Source organism: Lactuca sativa, chromosome 3 (genome assembly GCF_002870075.4).
Source record: "Lactuca sativa cultivar Salinas chromosome 3, Lsat_Salinas_v11, whole genome shotgun sequence".
Classification (NCBI taxonomy): Eukaryota; Viridiplantae; Streptophyta; class Magnoliopsida; order Asterales; family Asteraceae; genus Lactuca; species Lactuca sativa.
Genome location: NC_056625.2, coordinates 176311807 through 176334727, shown reverse-complemented (window position 1 = coordinate 176334727; position 22921 = coordinate 176311807). Strand labels below are relative to the sequence as shown.

At 35.1% G+C, this 22921-nt stretch overlaps 3 protein-coding genes across 4 annotated transcripts; all 3 read left to right on the top strand.

Annotated features, from left to right (window-relative positions):
• The first annotated feature begins 2793 nt into the window (after window positions 1-2793).
• LOC111901399 (pathogenesis-related thaumatin-like protein 3.5) lies at window positions 2794-3981 on the top strand. Its single transcript, XM_023897244.3, has 2 exons — window positions 2794-2927; window positions 3173-3981. Exons 1-2 carry the CDS (start codon window positions 2876-2878, stop codon window positions 3889-3891), a joined length of 771 nt encoding a protein of 256 aa, XP_023753012.1. The 5' UTR covers window positions 2794-2875; the 3' UTR covers window positions 3892-3981.
• Window positions 3982-6826: 2845 nt separating this feature from the next.
• On the top strand, window positions 6827-8183 carry LOC111918667 (uncharacterized). 2 transcript variants are annotated; one of them, XM_052769444.1, is made up of 2 exons: window positions 6827-7142; window positions 7719-8183. In XM_052769444.1, the coding sequence occupies exons 1-2, from the start codon at window positions 6968-6970 to the stop codon at window positions 8135-8137; spliced, it is 594 nt and encodes a 197-aa protein (XP_052625404.1). In that variant the 5' UTR covers window positions 6827-6967; the 3' UTR covers window positions 8138-8183. The 2 variants fall into 2 exon arrangements, with proteins under 2 accessions (XP_052625404.1, XP_052625403.1); XM_052769443.1 differs by having other exon boundaries at window positions 6827-7612.
• A 508-nt stretch (window positions 8184-8691) lies between these two features.
• On the top strand, window positions 8692-11930 carry LOC111901405 (elongation factor 2). The gene is made up of 5 exons (XM_042898664.2): window positions 8692-8754; window positions 8840-8889; window positions 8990-9023; window positions 9172-9231; window positions 9341-11930. Exons 1-5 carry the CDS (start codon window positions 8692-8694, stop codon window positions 11708-11710), a joined length of 2577 nt encoding a protein of 858 aa, XP_042754598.2. The 3' UTR covers window positions 11711-11930.
• The last annotated feature ends 10991 nt before the right edge of the window (window positions 11931-22921 follow it).

The window sequence follows — 22921 nt, the reverse complement described above, 5'->3', positions numbered from 1 at the left end:
TTTGGGGTTGATCGCCCAAAAGTTCATCCCCATATTTGGTGCATATCATAAGCAGCTTTTTCATTGCATATTATCATGAAGTTTCTTCATTGGTTCTACCATAAGTACTTGTGGGCTCTTGTTTTCATTAGAATCCTCTTCATTGGTATTTGGAGGAGACCAGCCCCCTATAAAAGGTAAAGGGTTTGAATCTTAAGTGGCATGACACAAGACATTCCCATTTCTTATCGAAACAATTATGTTTAAAGTTAAAGTTTTTGAATTTAGTAGTCCCATAATATCAATTCATAGCACATAAATCTTAATCCAAATGTGTAACATATATTAACATAACAACTTATATGCATGGATTCCTACATTTAATAAACATATAATTGTCACTAACGATGATCATAACATTGTCACTCTTGCCTACTCACTCACATTTTAAATCTAGGTGTGTCAAGTTACTAACCAATTCGTTTAATCTATTACTTTGATACCAAGTCGTAACACCCATCTCTCTTAGCATCGAGAATTAACATAATAAGATAACACTAGTTGTTAGGTTTTCTATAGTAAAGTCTCATTATTTTTGGAAAAGTTTAAAAAGTCCTTTTTTGAATAAAAAACCCTAAAAATTGGGAAAATTATTTAGTTTAGTCCTTTTTTACTTCTTCAGCCGGTCATCCGCCTATGTGGCATGCCAAGTTGGAAAGGGATGCTGCATAGCAGCTGATGTGGCATGCCACGTCAGCCCAGTTATATACACTTAAAAAAACATGTGTTCATAAGTAAAGGAATGTGTTTGTGCGTGGGGGTCAAACTCAGGACCTCTACATCCCAACACACACAACTTAGCAATTAGGGTAGAAGCTCTCCTTGCTTTTTATTCATTCTGATGTGTGTAAAATGCACTAGCTTTTAATCTTACTACTTCAAACACAAATAAACACACAAAAGGCAGTGTACCTATCGTTTAGCAATATAGTTCAAGCAAGCAGGGTATCGAACACAGGGAACGGTAACAATTACACTAACTACTAGAATTATCTAAATAAAAACAAGCAATAAAAAGAAGGGTTTTCTCTAGTTTTGCAAGACTAGAAACTTAAACAATTAACTAACACTCAACCTAAGATTACTAACAACTAAAGCAAATAAGAAGTAATTAGATTCAATAATAAAAGAGACTTATGTTCATGTTCAACTCACTTGTTTCTATGGTTGATTTTATGGCAAGTGCAATGGATTATTTTGTTATTGACTACCGATTGATGTGATAGATTCATGTTCACTATTACTAATCCTTAGAAAACAAATTAATTCAAACAGTGGCCAATTGGTTAAACTAATGAATTTCCTAGTATTTTGATTCGGGTTAAGTAAGACTTGTAGTTGTAGCTAATTAAATTACTAATTCAATCAACATCGTATGGTTGTTCATCATATAAAAATATATTTATACGTAAAAACATATATAAATATGTTTCAATAAAAAAAAGCTTTAAAAACTACATATAAAATATCTATATATACATTTGCTTTTTTGATAATAATAATAATAATAATAATAATAATAATAATAATAATAATAATAATAATAATAATTTATTCGTTAGAAGTTAATAGTTATATATAAGGTTAATGACCTAGAAAGGTAACGAACTTTGGTTTCTGTCCACATTTAGGTAACCATGTTTTTTTCGTTCACATTTGACCATTGAATTTGTTTGACCTGTTCAAAATAAGGTAATATGACCGGTAATTAGCGGTAACATTACCCTATTATGAACAGGTCAAACAAGTTTACTGGTTAAATATGTATGAAAAAAACTTGGTTACCTAAATTTGGACAAAAACCTAAGTTCCTTACCTATTTTGGTAATATTGAGTGCTTTATCTTAAGTGCAAGTAAGTCATAAGATCCATTTATATGAAATAGAATTAGGTTGTCCGGTCTTGTGTATGAGGAGATGGTTAAGTTTTGGGCTAACCCAGTTTAGGCCAAGCTAGTTAGGGGTTAGGTTGTATACGCTTAAGGGACTAGGTTGTATGTGTTTTAAAGACCGAGCAACATAACTTAGCCCATGACTAGCCGGGGCTAAACTGGGTTAGACCAAGTCTAACCTAATTGTTCATTGACTGTCGGAGCCTGATCACAGGACACACAGTCCCTAAGACGGTTTTTGTCCAGTATTACCAAAACGGATAAGAAACTTTGGTTTTTGTCCGTATTTAGGTAACCATATTTTATTCGTACACATTTGACCAATAAACTTGTTTGACCTGTTCATAATAGGGTAATATTACCATAATTACCGGTCATATTTTCCTATTTTGAACATATCAAACAAGTTCAATGGTCAAATGTGAACGAAAAAAACATGATTATCTAAATATGGACAAAAACAAAAGTTCGTTACCTTTCTAAATGATTAACCCTTATATATAACAGTTAATGAAAAATATCATGAAAGGACCTGAGTCTAGATGTGTAAGGACATGTTTTAGGAGAGAGAGACTCTCGTGTTCGAGTCCCACTCTCCATGCTTTGTTAAAAAATCATACTTTTAGAACTCTAAAGGAAAAAGATAAATATTATATCTATTTATGAAACATAAAAAACAAGTACAACATCAAGCCAGATTGGTTGCATATTTACATGATTCAACTTGGAAAATGTTTACACTCATCCAAACTAAACTCACAACATAAATTGTAATTTCATTGCGAGGTGGCGCCTTATCCCTTAACTTCAAGGTTTGCTTGTCTTTTAAAGGAAGGTAGTACCACTACTTTAAAGACTTAGACAATACTTCAACCACTTATTAGAACTTATAAACCTTCTATAAATACATTTTTAAAATCCAAAAACCTATACAACAAAAAAGAAATGAAGCCAACAAGACCATTTGTTCTTTTCTCAGTTTTCCTTATCTTGTCTGGTAATTTCCCCTTATATTTTATGTAATATGTTAATATCTTTTTTTTTTTTTCTTTTTTAATTTAAATAAGTATATCAATATGATTATAAAAACTATTTTGTTCAACCAATATCCTAATTTTTATAAATCACACAAGTACTCGACAGATAAAAACTTTAAAATTTTCCTCTAAAAAAGTTATAAATTCATTTTTATTTTATAAAAATAAATAAATGAAATAAATTAATAAACCCCTTATTTTACAGGGAAAGAGGCGGTAGCCTGCAATTTCTACATCAGCAACAAATGCCCATATCCAATATGGCCGGCAACCGCCGCAAACGACGGCCATCCGGTGTTAGCATACGGCGGCTTCTACCTTCCACCAGGAGAACAACGCAAAATCCAAGCTCCGGCCGATTGGGTAGGTCGGATCTGGGCTAGAACAGGGTGCAAATTTGGTTCAAATAACGCTCCCACCTGTGAAACCGGCGATTGCGGAGGAAAATTACACTGCAACGGGCTAATTGGGTCTCCACCGGTGACACTGGTTCAATTCGCGTTACAAGCCGACAAAAGTAAACCCAGTTTTTACGATGTGAGCTTAGTCGACGGCTACAATATCCCGGTCTCCGTGACGACGATACCTTCGTCACCGAAATGTCGAATCGGAGGGTGTAAGAAGGATTTGAATGATGTTTGCCCGGAAGAACTTGAGGTTTTGAATGAAAAGGGTGAAGTTGTTGCTTGCAAAAGTGCTTGTTTGGCTTTTGATGATGATAAGTTTTGTTGTCGGAATGAGTATGGAACGCCGAATCGATGCAAGCCGAGTGTGTACTCGAAGATCTTCAAGGAGGTGTGTCCGTCGTATTATAGTTATGCGTTTGATACTCCGGCGCCGTTGGTTAATTGTTTTTCCGATGATTATTTGATAACGTTTTGTCCGGCGACAAAATGGGTTGCAGAGGAGATTGATTCTGTGTAAAATTGTTATCGAGTATTTATTTAGTGACATGTAATTGGTTTTTATTAAATAAAAGGATATTAATTAAATTAAAACAAACAAAAATCATTTTTTTTAAGTTTTTGAAAAATAATGGTGATATTTGCTATAACACCGGTTATAAGAGCATCCACAATGCATAGTTTAATTAGAGAGTTGAATGAGGTGATACGTCTAATTGACATTCAATTAATTAAACTCTATCATTGTTGGATGCAATGTTGTCGTTCAATGAATATGGAGTTCAATGATTATTGAACTCTTCAATACGGCGCAACTTGTTGCCTGTTTACTTTTTGATTCGTTGTATGATGACAACTAAAACTATTAAAAATGGTTTAGCATAAAAAAAATTTGTTTAAAAAAAATCTTTTAACTTGAGAAAAGGGATGACCACTTAAAGATGTAATATATTTTTCGAATATATATTCCATTGAACTCTATTGTATTGTAGAAAAATTAATGTAGAATTGTATAGGAAGTAAAATGATGATCTGTCAATTCATTAAATTCTAATAAGTTTAATGCATTGTGGATGTCCTAAAACCCATGTATTACATGAGTTAATTTTAAAAAATTAAATATCAATGTCAAAATAAGAAAAAAAAATTATTATAATTGAAATGTTTTTTATCTTTTAAATTTAAACAAATAATTTAAATAAATAAACAAAAGAAACTTATTAGCTTTAATTTGGAAATTTTAAAATTAAAATGTAAGTTCATTAATGAAATTGATATCTATTTATTATAATATGTCTTGCAATTATTATATTAAAATATTATGTAAATTTAATAAAAAAAAAACTCATAAAATGACATTTGGAAAAAAAATTAATTCAAAATAATCACAAAATGACATTTGACAAATTGAATGAGGGTGTGACATGTAGTAAAAAAAAACTTTTATTTATTAGAGTAGATATTTTGGATTTCTTCTTAAAACTTAAGATTTTCTTTTTTAGATTATTTTTATAAAGCAAAAAATTATTTAAAAAAAAGTTTAAAAAATAACTGGCTATTGTTTTAAATTTCATTGTCCGATACTATTATTTTTCAATTAAATATGTGATTTAAAACCTTATATTATATATACTTTCATTTTGCTACATTTCTTTGTTAGGTTTTAATAAAAAATAAAGTATTTCTTGAAATTCAAATTGTTTATTTGGATTTCAGATTTGTTACTAAATTTCAGAGTATTTTTTCCCGAAATCTAAAACTTCTGTCTAAAATCCAAAATATTAGTCTGCAATATATTTTTTTGACAAAAAAGGAACTTTTTGGTCGATTCTATTATGGACTTGTTTGTAATTTTTCAGAAATAAAATTATGTTATTTTTCTTTAATATTTATTTAAATATGGTTAGTTTTGTTAATATATGTTGATGTTGACTTTTAATGTTTGATTTTTGTGTTCTAAAATTCCAAAAAATAATAGAGGTTTGATTATTTGAAATTCGAAAAAAGAATACAAGTTGTGATTTGTTTGGATTTATTTTGATTTGGTGCTTGGTTTATTTTAACATGATTTTTCTGGGTATCGGAGGGGGTTGAGCATTGGGTCATGTTTATTTCTTTTCGACAAGAGGTGTAGGTGGTGGTCAATGACAAAGGGTGGATTAGGGTTAAAGGGCGTGAGCGGATGACGGTCGGTCTCAAATGGTGGTGTTTTAGGTTATGGTGACCGGTGGCTAGTGCCTAGTGGTGGGAGTAGCAGGAGTGCACCATAAAAACCTAGACCGTCTGAGTGCACAAAAAAAAAACAAAAACAAAAACAAAAAACAAAACCCGTAAGGAATATTTTAGTAATTTATTTTATGAAATTACATCGTTGCCCTTGATGCAATGCTAATGCTCTAAAATCGGCACCATATCTAGCATGATAATGCTCAAAAGTTGCACGTTTGAGATCATCCTCAGACCATCCACTGAGGTGTTGACTTTTCAACACTATATACATTTGATTAAATGCAACTGCAAATGGGTTCATGTAATGCCAATGCGTTTTGAGGTTGGCTTGAGTTCTTGCAACGTTCGACGTGTTGCTTTTTTCATAGTATGCAGTAATTCGTCTCCAGAACTCTTTATCACGTTGTTGACTTCTATTAATGCTATCTTCTGAAATTTGTAGCCAAGCTTTTGCCAACAACATTTCTTCTTCTTTGCTCCAGTAGGTTTTTTTATTTTTTTGTCATTTGTTGGTAGGAGTTTCTGTTGGTGTTGGCTCATTTTCTGGAATATGGGGAGGATCCGGGCTGGTAGAATCTGGGTATGCATTTTGGTATGAATGTTGTGAATGATTATTTGGATTTGGGTATGGATATTGTGGATAATTGTTTGGACTTGGATATGGATATTGTATATGATTGTTTGGATTTGGGTATGGATGTTGTGGATGATTGTTTGGATTTTCGGGATCATAGGAAGATAACAAGTGTGTATGGTAATTCGGATTCATGATTGGTGTACCAGATGGTTGGTAGGTGTGAATGAGAATATAATATGTTCGTCTTTATTTATAGAGTTGAACATCTTGTATGCATTTGCCTTTAATTTGGATTTCATTCCACTTTACTTTCAATTTCATTTGACTCCGATTTCAATTTTATTTAACTTTAATTTGGATTTCATTCCACTTTAATTTCAATTTCATTTGAATCCAATTTCAATTTTATTTAACTTTAATTTGGATTTCATTCCACTTTAATATCAATTTCATTTGACTCCAATTTCAATTTCATTTAACTTTAATTTGGATTTCATTTCACTTTAATTTCAATTTCATTTTACTTTAATTTCAATTTCATTCGAATATAATTTGGATTTCATTTTACTTTAATTTGAATTTCATTTGACTCTATATTTTTGCTATAAAAGAATACAACGTTTTTATTATTTCATACCTACCAATTCAAACTATTTCTTATATCTTTCTTATACGATGTCATCATCATCCTCAGACGATTCTGCTTCTGAATTCATAATCAACCATCTCACAAGTAATTCTACATTTCAACTATATAAGGAGCTAAAATGCTTGGAAGCAGAACAGTCAGATGCTGAAAGTTCAAGACGTCCTGGGCAAATTTCGAAGATATATAGATAGAAATCGTGAAGAAGGGCATAAACGTCTTTGGAAAGACTATTTCGATGAGCATCCTGTTTTCCCACCTCAAACGTTTAGACGAAGATTTCGAATGAGGCGAGAACTATTTGTTCAAATAGTTAACGGTATCTCTAACCATTCTATTTATTTTCAACAAAGAAAAGATGTTTTAGGAAACAATGGTCTTTCCCCTTTACAAAAATGCACTGCTGCCATACGCCAGTTGGCATATGGCACAACTGGTGACCTCTTTGATGAATACATACGAATTGGTGAATCAACTTCAATCAAATGTCTACAAAACTTTTGTCGATGCGTGATTGAGGTTTATTCAAGCCATTATTTGAGAAAACCAAATGCTAATGACATCCAAAATTTACTACAAAAACATTCAGAAAAGCACGGGTTTCCTGGTATGCTTGGAAGTATTGATTGCATGCATTGGCCTTGGGAAAATTGCCCGGTTGCATGGCAAGGTCAATATACTCGAGGTGATCAAGGTTGTCCAACAATTATGTTGGAAGCAGTTGCATCACAAGACCTTTGGATATGGCATGCATATTTCGGGGTTGCCGGGTCTAACAATGACATGAATGTACTTAACCAGTCACTGTTATTCAATGATGTATTATAAGGTTATGCTCCTGAATGCAATTTTACTGTTAATGGAAGAACATACACAAAAGGATATTATCTTGCAGATGGTATATATCCTGAATGGGCTACAATGGTTAAAAGTTTTCCACATCCGGCCGACCCAAAAAGGATCAAGTTTAAAGAAATGCAAGAGGCTGCAAGAAAGGATGTGGAGAGAGCATTTGGTGTTCTTCAATCTCGTTGGGCAATTGTACGAGGTCCAGCAAGATCGTGGCAACTTAAAAACATAAAGGATATAATGTATACATGCATTATATTACATAATATGATCGTAGAAAATAAAGGAAATGCAATTAGTAATTGGTCAGATGATGTTGATCCTCCTATACGTGTGAATCGGGGACCTGTCGAAGAAGTTCAATATCAAATTCAAAGAAACTCTGAACTACGCGATAATGCTGTACATCATGCTCTTCGACATGATTTAATGGAGCATATTTGGGAACGTTTTATTAATATGTAATATCACTATGTTGTATTATAATAAATAAGATGTTATCTTTTTAAAATGTTTTTAAGATTTATATATATTTTTTTATTGTTTAGAATAAAAAATATGAAGTAACTTAATAAATTAAATTATTGAATATAAAATAAAATAAAGTATAATATTATATATATATATATATATATATATATATATATATATATATATATATATATATATTTATTGTTTATTGCAAAAAAAAATTAAATATTACTTTCTATTGAGAAAGAAAAACAAAAAAAAAGTATTTACAATAAAATGAGAAAAACAAAAGAAAGAAAAAATAAGTTTATATAATAAATTGAGAAAAAAAAAAAGAAAAAAGATAAGAAAAGCCGTACCACCGTTGAATGGAGTTTAAACCCCTCATTCAATCAACCCACTCGACAATGGTTTGTAAACTGACACATAAGCTTTCTTTTCCCGTTAAACTCTCCGACCATTGTAGATGGCCTAAGTCTCTAACGTCCTTCCGTTCCGCTTGGGGCTTTCAATTTCACGAATACTCGCCTGGTCTCTTCCTTTCGACGATGCTTGTCGAAATCGCCGTCGCCCTTCTTGTCGGCGTCGGAATCGTCGCAGCTCCTCCATCTGTACGCAGCCACTATCAATATTCCTACATCTGGTCGGAACCTCCGTGGAATCGTCGCAGCTTTGTTTGTTTTCTTTCTTTTTCAGGCAAGCATCGTCAATCGACCCACATCTGGTCGCTCATCGCCGTCTGGATTGTCCCAGCCCATATCTTTTTTTTCAGATTTTTAATATATTTTCTTCGGTATTGCCATTTGTAATGTTAACCCATTCGCTTTTTGCTATTTTTTCTTGCAGGATTCTGTTAGAAGCATTTAACATTCCAAATGGTGTATATATATATATATATATATATATATATATATATATATATATATATATATATATATATATATATATATATATATATTTGCTATTTCATCAAATTATAATATAAATTTACTTTATAAATTGCCCTTTCAAACCCCACAATCCAACAGACGAAATCGAAGGCGAAGGCGAAGGCAAAAGTGAAGTTTACAGCTGATGAAGTTCGTAAGGTTATGGATTTCAAACATAACTTACGCAATATATCTATTATCGGTGCTTTTGACCATGGTAGAATTGAATTTATAAACATCATATTTAATTTTAATTTAACTAATAATCATTCGTCTTTTTAACCTAATAGGAAAATCCACATTGAATGATTCCCTTGTGGCTTTTACTGGTAGCATCCCCGAAGAAGGTGTTGGCGATTTCACCATCAAGTCAACCAACACTTCAATCTACTATGAAATGACAGAATCAGACCTCAAAGCCTTCGAAGGAGAACATAACGGAAGAAAGTACATCATCAATCTCATTGACTCACCAGGGCACATTGAATTTTCTGGGGAAGTTAATGCTGCTCTCCGTATCACCGATGGCGCTCTTGCTGTTGTTGACTGTAGCGAGGGTGTTTGCATCCAAACCAAAAACGTCATTCGCCACGCACTCCTTGAAGGAATACGGCCCGCGTTGACCGTTAACAAAATGGAAACATGTTTCCTTGACTGCGAAGCCGATAGTGAAGAAGTGTATAAAACTTTGGAAGGGATCATTAATGAGGTGAATGCCACCATTGATATCAATAAGGTCCCGCAGTTAGATGATGTCACGGTGAGCCCCGCAAAAGGCAACGTGGCGTTTTCGTCTGGGATTCATGGATGGGCATTTACGTTGAAATATTTCGCGGAAAAGTACGCTCTTGAGTTTGATGTTGACGTGCCAACGATGATGGAGAGACTTTGGGGTGACAACTATTTTAATCTGGAAACGCAAACATGGAGCAAAAAAAGATACAGTTCTCGCAATTGCAAACGTGGGTTTGTTCAGTTTTGTTATAAACCTATTATGGCGGTGATTGGGTATTGCATGAATGACCAGAAGGATCGGTTATTGCCTGTATTGAAAGAACTTGGCGTTACATTGACGTCTAAAGAGAAAAAATTGGTGGGCAGAGAATTGGTGAAAAGTGTTATGCGGAAGTGGTTTCCCGCTCCTCCCGTTTTACTAAAAATGATGGTGTTTCATTTGCCTTCACCCTGCGTTGCTCAAAAATACCGTGTGGAGATTTTGTATGAAGGTCCTAAAGATGATAAGTATGCTGAGGCAATTAGAAACTGCGACCCCAATGGCCCTCTCATGCTCTATGTATCGAAAATGATTCCTGCATCCGAAGACACGGGTCGATTCTGGGTTCTAGGCCGGGTTTTTGCGGGACGGGTTTCAACCGGTATGAAGGTCGGGGTATTGGGATCTAATTATGCTCAACACAAGGATTTCTCTGTCACTATTGTGGAAAAAACTGCTATTTGCATTGGAAAAAAACAAGGAATCGTAAAAAATGTTCCATGCGGAAACACAGTATTAATGTTGCTAGGTTTGGATCAATTTATCACCAAAAATGCAACTATAACCTCAGAGAAAGAAACCGAGGCATACCCGATGCGCACCATGAGGTTATCTGCGGTGCCGGTTGTATGTGTTGCAGTCCGGTGTAAGGTGGCATCCGATCTCCCCAAACTCATGAGGGGCTTAGAGTGTCTGGCCAAGACAGATCCCATCTTTAGTTACACACAAGATTCTGCTAGACATGTTATTTCGTGTGGTGGCGTGCTCCATTTGAAAATCTGTTTGGATGCCTTGAAGGACAGTTTTTTGGACGGGACGGAAATCGACATTTCCGCCCCGTTCGTTTCTTTCTCTGAAACGGTTGTTTCAGAGGTATCACCAAGTGATGATGATAACCTCCTGGGTGTGAGGGCCACACCCCTGGGTGTCATAATTACTTATGCCATAGAGGACAGGTTGTTTGGTCCCAATGATGACCAGGAAGGCTGGGAAGCCTGTACAAAGTACATGTGTGAAGAACCCAATTGGGACAAAAATTTCACAAAACGTATTTGGTGTTTCGGTGGGACAAATATATTAATTGGTGGGTGCAAGGAAGCTGATTACTCTAACGATTTCAAGAAAGCTGTTATTGAAGGTTTCCAGCAGGCCTGTAGGGCCGGTGGGTTAGCCGGAGAGACGATGAGAGGTATTTGTTTTGAGATTTTATGTGATGACCCAATGATGACCCATGATCTCGATCTCGATGAACTGATTATAACTGCTCGGGATGCAGTTTTGGCTTCTCAACTGACAGCAGGACCAAGACTAATGGAGCCAATATTTTTGGTTGAAATACAAGCTTATGAGCAATCACTTGAGAAGATAAAAAGTGTGTTTCAACAAAGACGCGGTTGGTTTCGTAAAATGAGACACAGGACGCTGAGCCGGTGGGTCACCTTTGAGGCATATATTCCCGTAAGAGAATCATTCGAGTTATATGATGCTTTCAAGTCTTTATCATTGAAGGCTTCCCCACAATGTGTGTTTAGTCATTGGGGAATCATAGATTCAGACCCAATGGAAGATAATTCTCTGGCGCATAAGCTTATTGAACACATCCATGAGAGGAAGGCTTACATGAGGCAGATGACACCACCATAGTCTGTGACTCTGAGGGACTTATCTCAATTGAATGACTCAATGGTTGTTTCTTTTTTCCTCTAAATTTGAAGTTTTGACAAGAGAGAAAAAATTGTAAACTCTCTTTATAGCTTCAAAGGATTAGTTGGGAGTTAATGGAGTATATGCCATTTATATATCTTTCAAAAACCTTGTTTGTTAAGTAGCTCGATTTTCTCTTACGAAATAAAATCATATTTGGTAAAATAATACTTGTTTTTGTTGAACCTCAGTAATATATCATGAAATTTCTCACTAGATACTACTCATTCTTTTTGCTTTTTTTTTGGTAAAATTGATGGCACAGATTGGTAGATTGTATTGGTGGATGACTTGAAGACATTTTTGTGTATAACTAATGTGGGTCGTTGTTACTTAAGTGCTGATTGTTTTTTCTAAAAATCCTCTTCTGGCCTCTTATTGCTGCGCCGTGCAGCACACGCGCAACATTTGACCATTTGCAGTTGTTTGTTTTTCAGAAGACTTCTGACTTAAAAACAGTTGTGCGTGTGCAGCGTGGCGCAGCACTAAACCAACTGTTTCAAACCTCTTCACGTCTTACTTTAATTTACTGCAGTAGTCTGCAGACGTTAAAAAACAAACATATTTTTTTTTAAATGTTGCAGCCATTTGTTCCACTTCTTTTACTACAGAGGGTTGCAGAGGTGGTCCACAGACTTCAGACATTTTTGCTTTTGAAAAAACAAACAACACTTACACTCTTTGGGAGATGTGGAAGCTTAACATGCAATGAAGTGATTTTTGGGGCAACAAAGCTTGACCTGTTTTCTTGCCTTATTTGCCAAGTACTGCCATGCTCTCCATTTGTGCTAGCATATGTATGGCTGCCTTATTTTATGTTGATAAACCTTTTCTTACTTAAATGATTAATTTTGATAATTAAACTAGCTCTATTGGAGAAGCCAAAAAAATTATTGTGTTTTAGGGTTTCAAAATTTTAAAATTACACAGATTATTTAAGTCTTATAATTTTAATTAATTGTAAAAGTTTAGGGATATAAATAAAATTTCAAAATTTACCAAATAAATATTGAAAGTAAACATAAAGTAATTAAGAGTTGAAATATTAATGTAGTTTATGATTAGATTATATAGCATTTTGAATATAAGCTCATGCAAAAATCATCTAATTTGTGAAAATGCAAAGAACCAATAATAAACTAACACATCATTCTTAATATAATTTAACTATAAAAGATTATATTATGATAAAATGTTATATAAGTAATTTACATAATTAAACTTCCATAAACGGTTTTGTTTAAAACTAAACCGTTCTAATTTGAAATCACCTACTCACAAGACAACCACTAATATCTTTTTTTTTTTTGTTAAATTGTACGGTTATCGGAAGTTGGAACATGGCTTAGTTAAAGCTGGACTATTATTTAAAATTATCACCTCTTCGTCCTCTTTTCATAACATCTTTCATCTTTCATGATATCACTAGTTCCATTTTTATAAGATATTGATATTTAGTCAATGTAATACCCATAATTAATCTCCATATTAAGGATCGCATGTCATTAACTAATTCATATTTATTACAAGATGTACAAGAAATATTAAGTTAAAAAGTATGAAATTGTTGTTTAGAGTCTTATAAATAATCAAATTGTCGCTTGAATTTTAATATTAATAATAACGATGCAAACTTGGCAAACAAACAGAATGCAGTGAGAACATATTCTCTGAATGTTAGATCATTATGTAAAAAAAAACAAATAAAATGTACAATCATTCTCTTACTAGTTGATATAAAAATCAGTATTTAAAACACTATAACTAAAATTCTCAACTAGCTGTCGTTTACCTCTACGTTTGGTGAGCAAAATTTTTTTGTCCAAAAATAAAGGTACAATAAACCAAGTCTTATTCATATCCATGCCATTTTACTGAGAACTCATAGGTTCTCACCATTCTTCAAATTATGAAGTTTGATTATAACTTTTGGGTTCAAGATTGGCAAATACAACCATAAAAAAGGCTTGATATTGCGTAAATTTTAATATAATATAATATTGTTATTCTTTATATGTGAGTTGTTACAACCATACTAATATGACGAGAGTGTTTGCCTTGACGTTATTTAAACGTCGGTTTCTAAATATAATTTTCATCCTAGACTGGTCTGTCTAGCTGTAGCGAGCACCTCAGGTATGGGGGTGTTAACCTCGTATAGATCTATACACAATATCTCGTTTTCCCTCCAGGAGACTCTGGTTATAACTATAGGACTTTCTATGTACACTAGGTATGTACGAGTGAAGGAGTGTCGAAAGAGGCTCAACGAAATTTATGCGACTATTGAGTTTCATTATAACGTTATAAATAATGTTACTAGTATATATTTTCGACTACAAACCATAAGTGATAAAAATATAATCGTTTTTACCGAAAATGTCAAAATATCACATTTTTACTATTGTTGTCAACAACAGCCTATTGTTACCCAAATTGTCATGAAAGGTCCAATTTTACTAAAATTATCAGTAAAGCTCCAATTAACATAAAATTTGTCATATAAGGCCCAATGAAAAAAGAGTTGTCACATAAGACCCAATTTTTACCCAAATTTTTATAAGAGGCTCATTTTTACTAAAATGTTTATAAACGGCCCAATATTATCCACAATGTCAATAATGGCCCATTATTACCATGAATGTCGAAAATGGCCCAATAGTGCCAAAATTATCGAAAATGACTCATTTTTACAAAAATATTCATTTAAGGCTCATTTTGACAAAAGTGTTCAAAATGGCCCATGTTTGCTAAATAGTCTATTTTTGGTCCATTTTTATTAGAATGTCCAAAAATGGCCCATTCTTACTTTTATGGCCGAAATCAGTCCATTTTTAGTGAAACTTCCGTATTTTATCATTTTCATGTTTTCATGCCAAAAATTTGTTTAAACATATTCTTGGACTAAACCTTGTGATATTTACCATGCTTCAAGTGAAACATGTTTCATTTAGAAACTAGTTTTCGTTTTTAACAACATATCAAGTTAACTAACTCCAACAACTTCAGATTTAACCAAAAATCTCGAGTTCATGGACCCTTAGCACGAATTTCACAACATTTAACAGACATATCATACAATACATGCACATATAAGCAAATATACAAAGATTTACATATGACTTTGACTAGTATCCCCCCCCCCCCTTAAAGAAGGGAAAACTCGAAAACAGGGGTATAAAACTCACCTTGGGGTGTTTTTCGGTTTGAGGAGGAAAGTGAAGGAGGTTTTCGGCCTAGAGTGCTTCCTTAAGGAGGTTTTCGAAGTTGAGGTAGTTCTAGGAGCATAAACATGAAAATGATGTTGTTTGAGAATTTATCTTAGTGAAATTTGGAAATAAAACAACTTGAATGTTATATCAACTTACAAAGTTTATGATCTTAGAAGAGAAAACCTTTGAAGCACACACTTCACACAATTTTTGAGAAGGAATAAGAGAGAGTTTCTTTGAGGATTGAGAGAGAATAAGATAGGATTTTGAGTTAGGAAATGAGAAGTGAAGGGGTAATGGTGGTGGTGTTTGGCCATTTAGAGAGGAAGAGAGAAGAGAAATTTAAACTTGGTTACATGGGGGGTATTCACTACTTACATGGAAATATGCAAGATAATGCATAGTTATATGTTGTGCCATAAGGAGGTGGCGCTCCAAAAGTCAACCCTCCTCCCTTTTTTTTAAACAAATCTGATCGGTTAGGGGGGAAAAGAAAGAGAAGGAATGGGCTTGGGCTTTCCAAGTGTAGCCGAGAACTCCTTAAGCCCAATAAGGTTTGTGGTTTGCTCAAGTTTTTGGGATTGGATCGGCCCAAGAATGGTTTTCGGTCCAATACTAGGCCACAAGAAGTGTATTAAGCCCAATAAGAATTTTTGGTTTAGGTGAGAGAGCCCAATAAAGTTTTTTGATCCATTAGGGCCTATATATGGGTTTTCGGCCCAAGAAGATTAAGTGGAAGTGTTTTCGGCCCAAATGAAGTCCCAATGTTAATATTTGATTCAATGAGCCCAAAAAAATAATTTTCGGCTCAACTATGGCCCAAATACAAGTTCTCGGCTCATATGAGAGTCGAGTAAGGCTTTTGGCCCAAAAGGAGCCCAATAGCGGTTTTCGGCCTTGGAAGGCCCATTAGAGTCTAAGAATAAATTCTTGCAGCCCAAGAAGGGTTTTACGTCCTAAGAGATCAACTGGAAGGGTTGTCGTCCCATTAGGGCCCAATAAGAAGATCTTAGTCCAATAAGAGGTTTGGATTGGGAAAAGCTTGGGTTAAGGCCCAAAGTTGAGTGGATATAACTTATTGGGTTATATTTTGGTTGTATAAACTTGTATAGTATTGAAATTTGGCTCATAAAAAAAGTAGGGTTACAAGATTACATAAAGACATTATCTTGTATAAAGATAGAAAACCTAGCCCTAATTTGCTAGTTGTGACATCATCCACCCGTTAGAGGGAATTTCGTACCGAAATTCTTTCGAAGCTACTCTTAAGAATTAGAGAAGAGATGAGGGTAATTATGCATCATTTGATCCTCACGTTCCCACGTGAATTCAGGTCCACGTTTGGTACTCCATCGAATGTTCACAATGGGAATGTGGCTTTGTTTCGTATGTTTCACTTCCATATCCATAATTTCGACTGGTTCTTCAGTGAACAAGAGATTTTCATTCACCTCAATCTCATCGAGTGGAGCAACGAGGGTTTCATCCAATCGGCACTTCTTGAGGTTTGACACGTGAAAGACAGGGTGTACGTTGCTGAGCTCTGATGGTAGCTGCAGCTTGTAGGCCACCGGACCGATCCTGGCAAGGATCTCGAATGATCCGATGTATTGTGGATTTAACTTTCCCCATCTTCCGAAACTTATCATCCCTTTCCAGGGAGAGACTTTTAGCAGCATGCGATCTCCTACTTGAAACTCCACCGACTTTCGTCTTTTGTCTGTGTAGTTGTTCTGTCTATCTCGAGATGCTTGGAGTTGTGCCCTGATTTGGACGATTTTCCCAGTTGTTTCCTAGATGATCTCAGGTCATATGAGGGTGTTGTTTGGTACTTGTCCCCTTGCTAGTTAGGTGTCTACTACCTCAGCCCAACAGAGAGGCGATATGCATTTCCGACCATACAAGGCCTCGAAGGGAGCGACTTTAATGCTTGTGTGGTAACTGTTGTTGCAGGAGAATTCGATTAGTGGCAAGTGGGTATCCCATGCTTTGCCAAAATCTATTACACAAGCGCGGAGCATATCTTTTAGTTTTTTAATGGCTCGCTCACTTTGGCCGTCAGTCTGGGGGTGGTAGGCAGTACTCATATCAAGCTGGGTCCCCAATGCTTTCTGGAGTGACTGCCAAAATCGCGAGGTGAATCTACTATGTTGGTCAAAGATAATAGATATCGGTACTCCATGTAGTATCACCACCTCCCTTATGTAGATCCGTGTTAGTCTCTCCATTTTATATGTTTCTTTTATTAGTAGGAAATGGGCGGATTTAGTCAACCAATCGACAATCACCCAAATGGCATCCAGTCTATCTCACGACTTAGGCAACTTGGTTATAATATCCATTGTTATTCGTTCCTATTTCTACTTGGGTATCACTGGCTGTTGTAGCAATCCCGAGGGCTTCTGATATTCCACCTTAACCTTTACGCAAGTCAGGCACTTGCCCACGTAGGTATCAATCTCTACTTTCATATTAGACCACCAATGATGTTGTTTGATGTCCAATTACATTTTATTGGAACCCGGATGGACGGAGTATTGTGTCTTGTGTGCTTCATTCATGAATACGTCTCTGAACCCTCCAAATTTTGGGGTCCATATCCGGTTCATGAGATAGTACGCTCCGTCCTCTTTGATTTTAGGATTCTTCTCCATCCCACGTAATGCTTCGTTTGCGGTGTTCTCCGGCTTCAAGGCTTCCAGTTGAGCCTCCTTGATTTGTGAAGACAGGTGGGAACGGATGTTCATTGTTAGTGTTTTTACTCAGCGTCCCGAGTATTCCTTTCTGCTTGAGTCATCGGCCACCACGTTAGCCTTGCCTGGATGGTACTTGATCTCGCATTCATAGTCTTTTAGCAGCTCAACCCATCGTCACTGCCTCATGTTTAGTTCTATTTTATTCAGGATATGCTGGAGGCTTTTGTGGTCTGTGAAGATCGTGCACTTTGTACCGTAGAGATAGTGTCTCCAAATTTTTAGGGTGAAGACTACCGCTCCCAGCTCGAGATCATGAGTGGTATAGTTCACTTCGTGGATCTTTAGTTGTATGGATGCGTAAGCTATCACTTTTCTGCGCTGCATAACTACACAACCTAACCCTCTATTGGAAGCGTCGCAATACACTACGAAATCTTTCGTTCCCTCTGGCAGAGACAACACCGTAGCACTATAGAGGGCTCATTTCAAAGTTTGAAAATAAGCTTCTTGTTTTGCATCCTAGTTGAAGGGCATGCCTTTTTAGGTTAGGGTGGTGAGGGGCTTAGCAATCTTGGAGATTTTTTTAATGAACCTTCTTTAGTAACCAGCAAGGCCCAAAAATTATATGATCTCCGTTGGTGTCCTCGGGGTTGCCCAGCCCTCAATAGCTTTGATCTTTGAAGGGTCTACATGTATCCCTTCTTCACTGACTACATGTCCCAAGAAATCCACTCTATGAATCCAGAATTCGCATTTGGAGAATTTTGCATACAACTTTTTCGCCCTTAGAGTTTCTAAGACCTATCGTAAATGTTGGTTGTGCTCTTCCTTACCCAAAGAATAAACGAGTATGCCATCGATGAAGACAATCACAAAGTTGTCGAGGAACGGTTGGTAGACTCGGCTCATTAGGTCCATAAATGATACGGGTGCATTCGTTAGACCAAAGGGGATAACCACAGATTTATAATGTCCATAATGAGTTTAGAAGGCAGTTTTGGGGATATCTTCTTCTCGGACTCCCAGTTAATGGTATCCAGATCTCAGATCTATCTTGGAAAAGTAACTGGCTCCCTGAAGTTGGTCAAATAGATCATCAATCCTACGGAGAGGGTATTGATTCTTGATGGCGAGCTTGTTTAACTCCCGATAATCAATGTACATTCTAAAAGATCCATCCTTTTTCTTGATAAACAAGACCGGAGCTCCCCAAGGTGAGAAGCTCGGTCTTATGAATCCTTTGTCTAGGTGTTCACTCAATTGGCTAGATAACTCATGTATTTCCATAGGGGCTAATTGTTGTATTAATGTCTAAGTCCATAACTATAATTGGTAAGACTTGACCCGACCCGGCATGGTCCATTTGGGTTGCATGGCATCATGCACTTGGGTAGACTAAAATGAGAGAAATAAGACACTTATGGTTATTAATATAATATAAGCTCTAGTATATTAATAATAAGATTATTTAATTAGTATTGATCAAGAATTAATCTAGGATTAATTAAGTGATCAAAAGAAGACTAATTAAATATATGGGTTAATTGTGCAAATCATCCATAACTTATATAGTGGGCCAAAGCTCCATGGATAATCAAGTTGGGTTAAGCCTATAGGATGCTCCATGGATGCTCCATGGAGGTTACATAACCCATGGGTCATGGAAATGAAAGGTCATGACAATTAGGGTTGACATGGTGTAACCCTAATTGTAACACACTATATAAGCATCATATTATTCACCAAAATCGGTCACTAGAGAGTAATAGAAGGGCTAGCCGATTTTCATGAAGTGTAGAATTCTCTCAAGTTATTCCAAGTGTATTTGGTGTTGTGTGAACCATTTGAGGTGTCACACTTGAGGCACTTGGCACTCAAGCTTCATGAAGACTTTCTACATCAAAGAGGTATGTATTATATCTTGTTATATTCATTGTTTTGTATGCTAGATTAGCATAATACCTTGGAAGTTCATATTTGCATGTATAATAGAGAAAACATAGATCCAAGGTATTTAGGGTTGCATGTACACTTAGGAGTGTTAGAATGCTCATAACCCAACAGTGGTATCAGAGCTTAGGCTTGTTTTCTTGTTATACTTGCAAAAGTAGCTAAAAAATCGAGTTTTGATGCTGTCTGCCCAGCAGACTCGCCGAGTCCATGAATGGACTCGCCGAGTCTATGGCAAAATGCATCCAACTCGCCGAGTTGGTTCGTGCACTCGACGAGTTGGACCCCCAGACAGCATAAATTCGACTTTTTTGCCTGGAATTAGACTAGGAACATTACGCTAAGATGTTTTTGGACTTATAAACTTGTTTTTGATGTGGTAATGTTCATGCTAATCCAATTTCAAAGATAATTGTCAATAGATTCATGTTTTGTATTAGTTTAAGGTTTAGACTAATTACATGAAAAAGTTTGATTTGAATTATCTTGTTCTTATGAGTTGCTTAGATTAATAGAAAAGTTGAGTGAAATAGTTGTTTTCAATCCAAATTAATCTAATAGTTGATTCTAAAATGTGTTTTTGTAACTTGTCCTCAAGTTATATGAAAAGTCACATTTAAGTTTCATAAAACTCATAAAAGTTGGCAAATGTTACAAAATAAAGAGTCTAATTCTAATTAAATGGTTTTATGACTCCATAACTTGTCCTCAAGTTATGGAGGACCAAGAGTCTCTTCATTAAATAATAAATAAATAAAAAGTGTAACCTTAATTAATTCCATAAGTTATAAAATAAAGAAAAGTTAATTCTTTTATTAGTTTAAAGTCTTCCATAACTTGTCCTCAAGTTATGGAACTTGAAGAGTTTTTGGATTAAAACTACTTTAAACACATAGGTTATGGAATTAATTAGTTTTGAATAGTTTCAAAACTTGCCCTCAAGTTTTGGAATTTGAAAAAGTTTTCACTTATGAATACTTTAATTCCAAGTTAGCCCTTAAAATTTTAAAAGTTAAAATTCAACCCTTATACTTTATAATATTATAAGTTAATAATATTTATATATGTATAAGAGTAAAGTCAGCCTTACCGTTAGTAGGCCTCATTCATGAAGCCGGTCTATAAGGGGGTATAAGGTTACTGCCTATAAAATGGCAGTTTAATGGGTGTCCACTCTCACCCACCGCTTCCTTGACCGGTGGAGGGTCGTTAGTCGAACGGGTTTGACAGGACTATAATTCTCCCTTCATTAAAAGTATTAATGATAAATACTAAGTAACTAAACCTTTTATAAATACCCAATCTTAGTTACTTAGGAAAAAGTGAATAAGGTGCTAATCCATGAAATTAGACTTTGCACTTTGTTTAAGTTGGTTAGTGGAGCGTGTGTGGTTAACCGACACACTAACTCGTATTTAACAAGGTAGGCAAAGGGTAACTTAATGTTTATCATAGTATCGATGGAGCATGTGTGGTTAACCGACACATCGATTGAGGGTTAAGGGTACCAAGTAATTTGCATGGTTACTTCACACCTTTTTTTGTGATCCTCGGCATCCCAGTCACAAAACCTGAAGGGCACACTCGAGATTGAAACATGCCATTGAACAGTTCAATGAATCTCAAAATATCTAGGAGTTTCAAATCCAATTAAAACCTAATAACACATTTCTGTTATCTTGGTGGAAATTGGTGAATCGTTATTCACCTACCTTCAAATATTTTATAGCTTGGATTACGGCATCCCTCTTCTAAGTTATAAAATAGCTTGTTGGGTCCTAGCCTTAATATTTCATATTGGGTGTCATATTAAGGACTTTAGATCAACTATCTTGAATATCTCCCAAAAGATGTCTGGATTAGACATTTATGATCTTCCCAAATCTCTTGAAACGAGCTTTCCTAAATGAAGATGATGTCCCATGGAAATCATACTTCTTTCACCTCCTCCAATTATTCTCCCTAACCCACAAGTTCTTAAAAAGTTTAAGGTCACTCAAGCCCTATTGGTAAGTAAAGGTCTATGTGTGGTCATATCTTGGAGATGTAGTCACATATTGACAAGCCGGGAGAGTTGGGTGTCAAAGTCTTGAGAAAGTTGGTGGTTCAATTACTTTCTAAGTCACATAGTGAGTTCCTTTGGGACACCTATGAAACAGACTTTGACAAGACCCTTAATGATCTTATCTATTTGCTAAGATCAATTTCCTAAAACTTGATGGACATTGACAATGGTGACACCGGATATCCAGTAAAGCTCTCTCTTCCCAATGGAAAGGGATCGGCCATAGTCAACTCGGTTGACCAAATGGTAAAGAGAAAAACTAAGTCCGTGATAGTCCCGTGTACCATTACCAAAGGGTCCACATGTTTATATTGGCAAAGGAAGGGGCATTAAGTTGCGAAGCTGCTAAATTTACCTAAGGATGTTAAAGTCAATAAGTTTGACTCTACTTCAGGTAAAGTCCACTATCTAACTCTGCTAAGTTTCTATTCTGAGATTCTTGATACAAGATGTGACTGGGTCACATGGTGATGTTTTAAGAATCAAAGAAAAGTAAAGAAACTTAAAGAAAGAATATGTTGAATCTGATCGCGTAGATGGATTTCTATCGCATAGTTTGAAGATCGGATTCTTGAGCTACTTCTTAGGAGATATGAGCTATTGCTTAGGAATAGATAACAATAAGTTTTCATATGGATTGTAAGGATAGTTTTTCCGCAAAGTTTTTAAAATAAAAGGAAAAATGATGATTTTATTTATTTTAAAATATCCTTACAATGGGATTTGAGGAAAAATTGTTGCTTATATGATTCCATTAATAGCAAGAGTAGAAATATGAAATTTATTCTTTCATTTGTGGTAATGTCTAAATTTACCAAATAACGAAAGATTCTCATCACCCAAGTTTCAATTGGACCAGAACTTGGAATCATGCAAGTCGTATAGCATGATGAATGAGAACTTTCAAGTATTTGAAAATTAAGACTAATTACTTGTTCACATGGATGTGTGAGTCAAGTGAAGGACTAAGGGATCGAGTACACATTCTTGTGCACTGGTCAAGTCCACCACAAAAGATCGATAAGATTATTTGTCATAATTTACTAAAGCTCAGTAAATATGGTTATACTTACAAGCTTAAGTGTAATTCTGAGACATTGGAAAAGGTTCCAATGTAAGGCAGAGCGAATAAGAAGAATCAAATTAGGCAGAAGGATAAAAGTTTCTCAAATCTGAAAAGATGGGAGAGTACTTTGGTATCAGTTTTTATGATCATCTTAATGATTTA

What these genes read in the sequence shown, in the direction of transcription:
- LOC111918667 (XM_052769443.1), top strand. Translation starts at nt 6,968, where the DNA reads ATGCTGAAAGTTCAAGACGTCCTGGGCAAATTTCGAAGATATATAGAT. An exon ending in GGTCTAACAATGACATGAAT is followed by an intron (nt 7,613 to 7,718) that starts GTACTTAACCAG and finishes ATTATCTTGCAG; the next exon opens with ATGGTATATATCCTGAATGG.
- LOC111901399 (XM_023897244.3), top strand. Translation starts at nt 2,876, where the DNA reads ATGAAGCCAACAAGACCATTTGTTCTTTTCTCAGTTTTCCTTATCTTG. An exon ending in AGTTTTCCTTATCTTGTCTG is followed by an intron (nt 2,928 to 3,172) that starts GTAATTTCCCCT and finishes CTTATTTTACAG; the next exon opens with GGAAAGAGGCGGTAGCCTGC.
- LOC111901405 (XM_042898664.2), top strand. Translation starts at nt 8,692, where the DNA reads ATGCTTGTCGAAATCGCCGTCGCCCTTCTTGTCGGCGTCGGAATCGTC. An exon ending in TCGTCGCAGCTCCTCCATCT is followed by an intron (nt 8,755 to 8,839) that starts GTACGCAGCCAC and finishes TTTCTTTTTCAG; the next exon opens with GCAAGCATCGTCAATCGACC. An exon ending in CATTTAACATTCCAAATGGT is followed by an intron (nt 9,024 to 9,171) that starts GTATATATATAT and finishes ACAATCCAACAG; the next exon opens with ACGAAATCGAAGGCGAAGGC.